Genomic DNA, 11,415 nt, shown 5'->3' with positions numbered 1-11,415 from the left:
ATGACGTACTGTGAATTGGGGCTATAGAAATAAACTGAATTGAATTGGTTTGGTGTTCAAACCAAAGTCAAATCAAAAGTTGAAGTTTTTTATTTGTATCTTAAACCCTCTCATGCATGAATTATGATAAACTCAGTCAGGATCCTTTTTACTGGCTCTATACATCCTTAGGAATGTAAAACAAGGTTTTATTCTATAAAGAAATAATTATCTCTCCTCTTATGTCTACTTTATGCATATTGTACTGTAAAACAATCAATATACTAACAAAGCAGCTGCATAGATACATTTGTAATTTAGTTTTACAGTTGTAATGTGGTATTCTGTTGCAATGGTGGTTCCTCTATTTCGGTAGAAACAGAAATAGTCGAAGTGTTTGGTGTGTCAGCCATCTTGGTTTCACTGATTTTTTTCCCCCATTGTATAGTTCAACAAAAGAAATTTTTCTGTATGGGATGATGCAATAGATTCCACTAGATTGGACTATATGCATAACTGCCCACAACTGAAGGAATAAATATAAAAAAAAAACACTTTTAAACAGCTGTACTCTAGTGATCCATTATGAGTAGAAATGTATTTTGGACACAAGTATCAGCTTCCCTGTTTACATCTCAGTCCCCATAAATAAAATAGTAAGACAATAAAAGACAATAAGGGATCGTCAATAAGTCTCTGTTCACCACCGACCGTTTAAATGGAAAAATGTACTAAACAGTGCAAATCATAATTTCTTGGTGGCAACTTCATCCTTTAAATAAACTTTCTGTCACTAAGAAAATGATTTTCTATGAGTTTCCTCACTCAGTGAATTAAGTTTCCTTATTAAACACCAAATAACCTGAATAATTTAGCGTAGAAAGGCCAGGATGTACGACAAGGCTTAGCGAGATTATCACTTGAAAAACTCACAAAGATGAAGGGAAAATTAAAGACTTTGGTGCTCAGGCCTCAGCGGTTAACATTAACAAAGGAATTTATTTTTATTATATGGAGGAGCTGCTAAATGAGAACAGAGATGAAGCCCCGTGTGCCTGAAACTGGTGTTGGAATGAAGATGGACGCCAGATGGAACAAGGTGCACATTCATATGAATCTCCATGATGAGCAAGCATAGAGCAACAGTGGAGTGAAAAAACTCCCCAAGGGGAAAAAAATCTCTGGCAGAACCAGGCTCAACATGGTGGCTTTCTGCCTGGGGATGAAGCAGTAGGAGTCTAAGGTATTACTTCAACAGGAGCAACCAGCAGCACAGAGGAGGAGCCAGATGGAGCTTCCAAGGATGGTGGAGAATCAGTCCGACAAGTGAGCCAACTCAGATGCTTGTTGATAGCAGGTTGTGCTGCTGAGATGACCCAGAGAGGAACAGGTTCAGAACCAGAAACTGTTCCTCTCCTGGTTCTGAACAGACCAAGAGAGGAACAGTTTCTGGTTCTGAAATGACCCACAAAGGAACCTTTTCCTCTCTTTTGATTTAAAAGTTTTTTAGGCCGAACTCTGGATGCTGATTGGATGATGAGCAGGTGTGATCAAATGATTAACCACTACTTCACAAATGAATGTGCCTCTGATTGCATGAGGGTAACCAATCAGTTGATCTTCAACCTAGGCTTCATTTTGATGTGTATTGTTTTAAACGTAATGAACGCCTCAATCCATCTAAATCATTTCCTTCCTTTTTTGACACAATATATTAACCTGTTGCATCCAAAGATCCTTATAGTCTGCAGCCCTCACGTTAAATTTGATTCACTGTTTACTCTGGTAGCTCTCAGACATACTTCAACAGATTGAGCACCAGCAGCTCTCTCGTTGGTTGTAACACCAACCTTTATGGCCTACAGCATCATTAGACCGCAACCGTGTCACTGTTCCTCCAGTGGACCTTTTCTGAAAGAAAATGACCTCCATGGAGCAGGAAAACTCAACAATAGCTGCAGCCCACACCTCTAACCTCTAAATATCCACCTCATTTTGGGAAATTCTGGTCTGTTTTGCATATCCAAATCGAAAAGCAAATAACTTAGGAACTGTGAGCCCAAATTACATGTGTGATACATGTGTGTGTATGTATGTTGAAAATAATAGGTCTTTTTTGAACAGCAGTTATAAAGACATGCTTGCTTGTTGTGGTACATGTTGACATGCTACTATATCTGTATTAATTGTGCTTTGTTGCTCACTGTGTTGAATTGTGGAGAATCTAAGCTTTCCAGCGATGTCTAACATCTATATTGGTAAACATTTTACAGTGTAATTTTCATGCATTCTGAGTTATTATTTGTAAATGCTTTAAAACAGTTCGCCGGTGGGTTTCAGGGGCAAATCCCTACATGCTGTCCACTTATCTTGCTTCAAATAACGACTTCGACTAGAAAATCTCTTAGTTCTGCCAAGCATGTCCCACAAACAAACAATAAACAACATGAGGAAAATAACTTGTAGTGGTCATGTTATGCTGATTTGCAGTAACAGAGAAAAATGTGTCTAAACTGCACAAATGACTGAAAATGTTTTCTTTCTTGGCTTTTTTTGTTGAAGAATATGTCCATAAATTACTTTTAAAATCCACCATTTTAAAATCTCATGTCATATCAGTAATGATCAAGCTAAATAGCTACAACACTATTTTGTCTAGATCCACTTACTGAATGTGTGGAGTAATAAACTAATCATAAGATATTTGTCCAGATCTGCTCTTTTTTTCTGCTTGTTTTTCATTCTTGGAGTATGAGGCACAGAAAGCAAACTCTCGTCAGAGACCGGCTGTGAGATAAACACTCGACTTATCTGTTGCTCTCAGCCATGCGAGAACGTCAGCAACAGAGTCAGGATCAGACTTGCAAAAAACTAAAATAATGAAAAACAAGGGTGAGGCCTGCTGACTGTGTGCAGGACTACTGCCAGTTTAATCAAAGCTCAGATTGTTTTAGGACCATTTAAACCTCGTTTTTCATGGTTGAAAATGCCCCTGATGGTGTTTGGATGTGTTCCATTGCCCACGTCTGCTATCAGGAACCCACATTTCTGTCTGCTACTAGAAGTTCTATTAATTTTTAAATCAGTTTTAGCATGTTTAAAGAGCAACTAAACCACGGATAAATGTTATAAACAGACATTGAACCTTAATAATGCTGTCTTTATTTTGCTCTTCAAATTTTGCATGTTTGTCTGAATTCTGTAAATTTGACTCTAAACTCTTGATTTAGCCTCTGTAGGTTGAAATGTAGTAACAGCATGTTGGATTTTTTTTTTATAATGGTTATAAATGTACAGTTTGTTAAACGTCTTTGTCACAGATCTTCATCAGGAATTTGGTATATTGTATTCGTAGTCACACATCTGGTCTGTTCCTGTTTGGCTGTGACTCCATCCTGGAGAGAAATATCAGCTGTGCTGCTGCCATCAACACCTTTGTTTATAGATCGGCCTGTTTTCCAGTGTAGTCCTGTTTCTCTGTGTGACTAACTGGATGTGCTCTCTTCATCCTCTGACATGGGAGCTGGCTCGGAGCTCGTCTGCCTGGCTGTGTGTTTCCTGGACGGGGCCGCCTGTGGAGCTGGTTGACAGTTGCCTTTTGTATCTATGCTTCTTTTTCTATGTCTGCTTCTGTCTCCTTGAACCCCAGTGGGCCTCAGCAGATGGCCGCTCACACTGAGCCTGGTTCTGCTGGAGGTTTCTTCCTGTTCAAAGGGAGTTTTTCCTCTCCACTGTTGCTACAAGCATGCTTTATGTGAGGGATTGCTGAAGAGTCAATGAGTCGATGCAATCAACTGGTTTTCCTTAGAAAGAATCAATCTGACTGGATGATCTGGTGAACTATAAAGTGCCTTGAGATGACTTGTGTTGTGAATTGACGCTTATAGAAATAAACTGAATTAAATTGAAACTGAATACAAGAGAGATTTAACCTGACATTAATAAGCACATACAAGAGAAAATGTATAGTCTCTACATGCTGGAACAATGGCAGTTTTAAAAAATGATAAACATTTAAAAAGTATACCTTTTTCTTTAGTGAATGTGACCTTCTCATTCTATCTGCTCACGGATGGGAGATGTTTCATGTCATGGAGTATGAATAGGTTTGACAATTTCACATAGGCGTATTTACTGGTAAACATAGAAATCATTTTCCTTGATGTTTATGGTATTTGTGTTATTCTGTAAACTATGGGGTCATGCCTGAAGTGCAGCTTTGACACGCGACAAACGAAGCCTTAGGCTAATTTTCTCTCCATTCGTTCTCACTACTGGGTGACCATGAACAGAATTACATTCTAATTAGTTTTATTCCTACACCTAAAATAAATTAAGGAAACATTTTTGCTGCATTATTTCCAAACTGAGTGTGTGTTTGATGTGCGTTTTAAAACTTTAGGATTAAATTTGAGCAAATTAGTGTATACCGTAATTTTCGGACTATAACCGCGACTTTTTCCCCATTTTTCGACCTTGCAGCTTATATAACAATGTGGCTTATCTATGGACTTTTACAGCTAACGGCCACTAGGGTATACCTAAATCTATGGATTTTACCATCCACCATTTTGACGTCACATTTCCTTTAACACACAAGTACGGTAGCCGCGCACGCGGGAATGCGGAGGTCCTCCAGAAGCAGACTTCTACCGCGAGTGGTACGAGACAGAACGACAGCGAGAAAGACGGACATTAAACATAATAAAAGTCTGGTGCGGCTCGTATATGTACATATCATGCAATTGTAGTCCTGTTTCTCTGACTGTGCGAGAAAGGCGGACATTAAACATAAAAAATGTCTGCGGCTTGTATATGTACAAATCATGCAATTTAGCTTCTGCGGCTCATATTCAGGTGCGGCTAATAGTCTGAAAAGTATGGTATATTAAGTTTTCTCAAAATGTCTTTATTCTCTTAGCAGGAAGTTCTGACCTAAATTGTTATAAATAATCATGCTGCACAGGTGTCGTTGACTCACAGCACCGGGAGAAACTAGTGAATAAGTATTAATTTAGTGATTTTGAACAGCTTAAATTACATCAAAAAGCTCCAATAGTTGCTGAAGAAAGAATAAACACTCGTTTTTTTCCCTTCTCTTTTCTTTATTTATCAAAAAAATGACCCATAGGGTTCCATACAAAAATAACTCATGTACAGACAAGGCATTACAAGTATAAAAAAAAACTGATTTTGGGCCCTGAAAGTTCAGAAGTCAAACAAGCAGAGATCAGATGTTACGGTGAAATGCCGTCTTAGATAACTGCACATTAAGGTGCTGAAGAAGAAAGAAATCTGAACATGTTTTTGCTGCTCTGATCACTTTTGGCAACTTTGCAGTGATGAGTGGAAATCAGATATACTTTAACAGAGTGGATTCTTCCCCTGGAAAAATTCCTGCTTTTCATATGAAACAAACACAAACAAGTCAATTCAGCAGTAGTGGTACAAAACAAAGAAAAGTGACTCAAGTTAAGGAATAAATGATACTCTTAAAACACTGATATCTATGGAAATAAGAACGCCGTTTTAGGTTCTTTTACACCCGGTTAAGATCTGCTCAGTAATGAACAGATCTGTGACCTCCTATGATTTCTATCTAAAACCCAGGATTTGATTGGAATGATTCATGATTAAAGGTGTTTCAGCAGGCTTGGGATCAAACACGTCTGATACGTAATCAGAGTCTAAGGGAGGGACAGCCCTCGCAGAAACGTCCTGCGCCGCAGAATCTGCGTACTCAGGTCTGGCATTTCAGCACCAGACGGAAGACTTTGGATCAGCATAGGTGATGAAGCGCTTTGAAAGGCTATAATTCTTTTCTTTCTTTACATCTCTGGCTTTACATCCGCCATCCCATCTTCTCCGGTGTGAGCGCCTCACTCTTTTTTAAGTGCCTTACAAGAAGAGTCCATGAGAGCTTTAATAAAGCTCTAGAATTCCCATAGATGAGCTTCAGCAGACAGGCAGCATGCGTGGATTCCCGTTGCACTCCTCATCCGCCTGGAACAAGAAAGTAAAAACAATCAGAAATAAGTATTGTTTAAATTTGCTGTAGCTGCATTTAACCTCAGCAAAGCAACCGAGGCGACCTGTCTGAGACGCCTACCTCGGAATATGCCGGAGGCGACGGGAACTGGAAGGCCGACGAGGTCATGAAGATGGGACTGTCATCGCAGTCGACGTCGTCCAGCAGCGGCGTGAGGGGCTGGTCAAGGCGGCAGTCTTTGGTGATGTCACAGTAGCTGGGAGGCTGAGAGGACATCCTGAGGGACACCCAACTCTGAGACGCGTTGCTGAATGAACCCTCTTGGCTACTAACGCTGCTGCTACGGCTACCGAGACCAGCGGTCCCGATAACCAGAGGCAGCTCCAGGATCAGCTTCTCACTACCAGGAATGTGGACATAAATCTGCCAAATGAACGAAAAATACTCAGATTAGGAAAATTCTCCTCCAAAAAACAACAACAAAAAATCCTTAGAGCCATTCAGTCGGATGCAGCAGACCTACCATGAGCGCATACTCCACACGAATGATGTTGCAGCCGAGAATGGATGGTTTGATCTTTGGCACTCTGATGGTCTTTCCCTGCCAGGCATCGCACATGCCTGAGATGATGTGGTTCCCACGCACGGCGGACAGCTTCTGTCGGAAGACTTTGGTGCGGCCGTTGGCCTGGTAGATGTGTTTGGCAATGATGGCAGCCTTGGGTACCACGATCCGGGAGCAAGTGTTCTCAAACTTTGCATTGATACAGATGTCTTCGCCTTCGCAGAATCCACGCCGGTCGATTTTTGCATTCAGCGACACCTGGCCGTCAGGGATGAACATGATGGTGACCTTCTTCTCCTTAGTGCCGCCTGCAGGGGACTGATGACAAACAAAAATAAGCTCTACTTGTTATTTTTCATACCTGGCCTAAATTTCAAAGTGCAAGTAAATAAAAGCAGTCATCCAGGCTCGTAAAACAGTTGTAAAGAGTTAGAATATGACATAAAATAAGTTAACAGCTAGGAGTATTACGCAATAAGAGGGGTGATGAGTTTTGAGTCTAATTTTACGGGCAAAGAGTCTCAGGCGTTCACTGGATTTAAAAAAAACCCTCCTGCTTCCCTAATAATAAATAAATCTAAGTTCTAACACGAACTTAGATAGGATGACTGCTCTACGGAGCTATAATTTCTGCACAAACGGAATCGCGGAAGTGGCAAATTACGCGGAATCTAGTGTAAACGCCGAATTTCTACATTTGAAATTAAATTCTTGTTTTTGTGTGGGAGAAGAACGTACGTACGAAGAACGTACGACACAACCCCTCCTGCTCCGTCATTTCCGCTCACCCTCCCCCATAAAAAACATTGAAAAAATGGCGAAGCGGCTCTCCACAGCTCCGCTTTCTGCGAAAATGTTAAGAACCAAGACGCTTATCCCCGAGTACAGAGCCGAGCAGTTCCCTCGTGACTTTTACCTGTCAGGTCAACTATTGTTTTGCAAGTTTTGTCAACATTCCATTGATTGGAAGCACAAATATACATACAGAAAACGGAAAAAACTGAACTTTAAAAAATTTAAACGAAAAAATGGAATTTGGGAAAAAATTAAAACGGATTTTATAGGGCCCTACTGCTCTTCCAAAGTTTGTGTGTACAGCTTAACAGAACCATCCTTTCCTAGAATCACAGATTTCCAGAGCCTCAACTGTGGACCTCATGATATATTAGGAAATCAGAAGGTTTAGATGAATATTTATGAGGCACACAGATTAAATCCAGACACATGTTGGTTTGTAAAGTGACAAATTGTATTTACCACGACCTGTTCTGATTAATCAGACACAACATTTCTACCAGAATCTGGTAGAAATTCCACGGTGTGGAATTTAAGCAGCCCAGAAAACACATTAAAAATGTGAAGTTATGAGCTTAAATGACTCTTCTGAATGTACCCAGAACATACAGACATAAGGTTAACAGGATGTGTATAAGTGGACTTTTCTTTTTTAGACTAACTTCCCTTGTCTGGTTAACTAATGGCTAACTAACTAACTAACTAACTAACTAACTAACTAACTAACTGTGAGCTCACCAGCAGGTCAGGTGTGTTGACATCCAGAGGTTCCTCCACCTCGAAGCACTTCTTGCACTCCAGGGTGGGCTGCTGTGGCCTCTCCATCAGGGCCTTCACATAATAGTGAACATAACCGAACTTCCCCTTGTATGAAGACACCAGCTGCCTGTGAGCAGAGACATGAGTGTGAAACCGAAAGTACAGCCTGTGAAATGACTCGTTAGAGACTAGAGGGACAGATTCACACAGATCCAGGTAGAGACTCTCACCCTTGCTGAGGAAGATCAATTCCAAACTTGTACTCGTATTTGTTACCAGGTCGTAAGACAACGGATCCGTCCGAGTCTATAAAGCCAAGTAGAAGAAGTTTAGTTTTATTACCAGGTGTTAATGATTGACAGCATCCCCTCTTATGGAGGGTGGGGCTATGATTCAGGTTAACTGTCTGCATTAAACAGCAGAGCTAAGAAGCCTGGATGTTAATATAAAATGTGATGAATGTGTCCGAACCTGTAGGCTGCTCGGTGAGCTGGAGCAGCTCCTCATGGCGGAGGTACTCCGCCTCCTGGCGGCACCGCTGCTTGCCCTTAGCGTACTCCACCTTAGCGCAGCCCAGCGCCAGCACCTTCATGGCAGACACCCGGGTCACCTCGCTCACCTCCACCTCTATGCGGCCACACAGCCTCTCCCCGCCGCAGTAAAAAGACTTGCCTGAATCCGCAAAAGTAATCTGGAAGGTTTTAACCCTTTTGGCCATGGCTACCATGGCTGCGGTGTGATGCTGTCACGAGCGAACAGTTAACTTGTAGCCGTTAAAATGCTGCGTTCAGAGCAGAACACCCGATAGCAGCACCTTTCACTTCCGTTTACTGTAAACAAAGGCGGCCCGGAGCTTTTATACGGCCCTCCCCAGCTGAGCATGTGCAGCCTGTATGGACGACATGGCTCACCGCGTGATCAGCGCTCCTATTGGTCGAAAATCTTTGTTTGCCTCATTTTTAGCCAATCAGCGCGCGATGCCGACGCGTGGACAGTGCATGCTCGTGAGAACACGGGGCGTGCTCAGCAGATGTCTGGAGAGCACCGAGTAGGAGGAGGAAGACCGAAAGTACATTTGTAGTAAACACCTTAGAGGCTGGAAAACCTTCCGCACTGAGTCACTAGTACCACATCTCTTCCACTTTTACATTTAACTGGTTCAGATGGAAATATTGGTAATTAAAAAAAAGTTTTTTGTTACCAAACCCTTTGGTTAAAAGGTGTATCAGAATGTTAATAATTGACCGTATGTTATTTATACAAATATACTATTAAAAACCATCACAGTATATTTATGAATTATTTCCCTGTGTTTAGTTCTGATAAACCTTCATATTGGGAACTTCTCCAACCAAGGGGGGGATTTACCATTAGGCAATACATGGCAGTTGCTTAGGGCCCCAAGTTCCTGGGGGACCCATAAAACTCTGTTTATATCTGTAGTTAATACAACTATTCCTTATTTGTGCACATTAATTATGTCAGTGGGTGAGAGGGATTTTAGAGAAGCCAATTAACCTAACATTCATGTTTTTGGACTGTGGGAGGAAGCAGGAGTACCCGGAGAGAACCCATGCATGCTCAGGGAGAACATGCTAACTGCAGGCAGAAAAAACCCCGGGCCAGGAATTGAACCCTGAAACCTGCATTGCGCAGCAGCTCTACCCACTGCTCCACTGAGCAGCCCCTGCAGCAAACCATTTGAAAACAAACCATGCAAAGAGCAGTGTTGCCAACTTAGCGCTTTAGTCGCTATATTTAGCGACTTTTCAGACCCCTCTAGCACTTTGATTTCAAAAAAGCGCCTAGTGCCAAATCTAGCGACTTTTTTTCTGCTACTGGAGGCTTTGGAGACAACATCTAAAAGCAGCGAACTCTGCTCTCCAGAGCGAGTAGATTGGTAACCCCGCCTCCTGCTCTCCTCTATCTTGTCTGCTGTCATGATTCATGCAGCTATTATTTCATCCAAATGAAAAATGGAGAACAGAGAAGCAGATCATGGCTTGTCTACAGTGAAAAGAAGGACTGGGTTATTTACTTTGGCCTTTTTGGAAACACAGGAAGGAGCAATCAGCTAAGTGAGCTTAGTGCTTGGAAAAAATCTTTCATTCCTTTAGAGACAGCATGAAAAGTCAGCTGAGTACAAAACATAGAGAGGAAAACAAGAAGAAAAGGGACAAGAAGAGAGGGACACAACCTAGAACAGATAATGGATGTCTATTCTATTAACATTTCTCTATCTGGAGAATGGGGCTGTTTTATGAGTTGATTTCTGAATTCAGAGGGCCCCCTGCCTGTCTTTGCCTGGGGCCCCTAATTACCTAAATCTGCCCCTGTTCTTACCTGTACTTTATTTTTAAATGAGGTGTAATTTGACTTCTTGTCTGGTCTTTATGTAGCCGGTGCATTTTCCCCCGGTAGTATGGTGCTGCGCACTCTTCCTCTTTCCCATATATAGAAGACACTGTGTTAGCCAAACAGGTAATGAGCGTTTACATTTAAAGCAGGCAGATCACTCAGGAGATCAGATACCCGGCGGATGATTCCAGCAGAGGTATGTTTAACATTGAGCGTGAGGTGGGTTTAGAATTATTGCTGATTCCTCCTCCTGATTAGAGAGCGACGCTGTTAACTGGTTAAACTTTACAGAAGGTAAAGGCTAGGGATGGGTTAATGAGTGTTTCAACACATTCCCTAACTGTATTGATACTGCGTTGATACTGTCTCGCAGAATACTGACACCTGCTGGAGTTTTAAAGCAGGGGCGGAGCCAGATGGTGGGCCAGGAGTGGCCATGGCCACCCACAGCCAATCATTAGCCACCCCTGTGGCCACCCCTACCATTTTTTCCCTCTAATACAGATGGTGGCAAGAGTAATACTCTCAAGTGGAATACTCAAAATATTACAAATATTCATATATTATAAATTGCAAAATCACTGTAGTTAATTATGCACATCAATATACTAACATTAAAGATTATAAATACAGAATACATGCTCTTTCCAGAACTAGATTTTGTCTTATAGGGTAAATAAAAAATATGTGTTTCTGCAAGTCCTCTAGGAGTCTTCAGTGAAATCAGAGATAACTATTTTAAATAAATAATCAATTGATGTAGATATTAGTACTTGTAAATGTCAATTTTATGCAGAATTATTATTGATAAAAGTGGTTAGATGATGACAATGGAAAAGATGTTTCAAACCTGAAACTATTTTATCCACTAGACCTCTTATATAGAAAGTATGGGTGTTTAAATGTGTACATCTATTTGTTTGGAAAGGCTGTAGGAAAGGATAGTTTGTCTTTATTTGGTAAAATATGG

At 41.2% G+C, this 11,415-nt stretch overlaps 1 protein-coding gene across 1 annotated transcript; it reads right to left on the bottom strand.

The window, feature by feature from the left end:
* Positions 1-5,871: 5,871 nt before the first annotated feature.
* Positions 5,872-8,922, bottom strand: txnip (thioredoxin interacting protein). Its single transcript, XM_015379853.1, has 6 exons — positions 8,559-8,922; positions 8,318-8,393; positions 8,067-8,214; positions 6,492-6,851; positions 6,089-6,391; positions 5,872-5,982 (listed from the first exon to the last, which is right to left on the bottom strand). The coding sequence occupies exons 1-6, from the start codon at positions 8,812-8,814 to the stop codon at positions 5,935-5,937; spliced, it is 1,191 nt and encodes a 396-aa protein (XP_015235339.1). The 5' UTR covers positions 8,815-8,922; the 3' UTR covers positions 5,872-5,934.
* Positions 8,923-11,415: the final 2,493 nt, after the last annotated feature.

Source organism: Cyprinodon variegatus, unplaced genomic scaffold (assembly GCF_000732505.1).
Source record: "Cyprinodon variegatus isolate N-32 unplaced genomic scaffold, C_variegatus-1.0 Scaffold201, whole genome shotgun sequence".
Taxonomy (NCBI): domain Eukaryota; kingdom Metazoa; phylum Chordata; class Actinopteri; order Cyprinodontiformes; family Cyprinodontidae; genus Cyprinodon; species Cyprinodon variegatus.
This window is presented reverse-complemented; position numbering and strand designations above follow the sequence as displayed.

Excerpts from the sequence above, each read along its gene's own strand:
- txnip (XM_015379853.1), bottom strand. The coding sequence starts at position 8,814 with ATGGTAGCCATGGCCAAAAGGGTTAAAACCTTCCAGATTACTTTTGCG. Across the intron at positions 8,215-8,317 it reads ATTGATCTTCCTCAGCAAGG|GCAGCTGGTGTCTTCATACA; the intron begins GTGAGAGTCTCT and ends CTCTGCTCACAG. Across the intron at positions 5,983-6,088 it reads CGCCTCCGGCATATTCCGAG|GCGGATGAGGAGTGCAACGG; the intron begins GTAGGCGTCTCA and ends TTCTTGTTCCAG.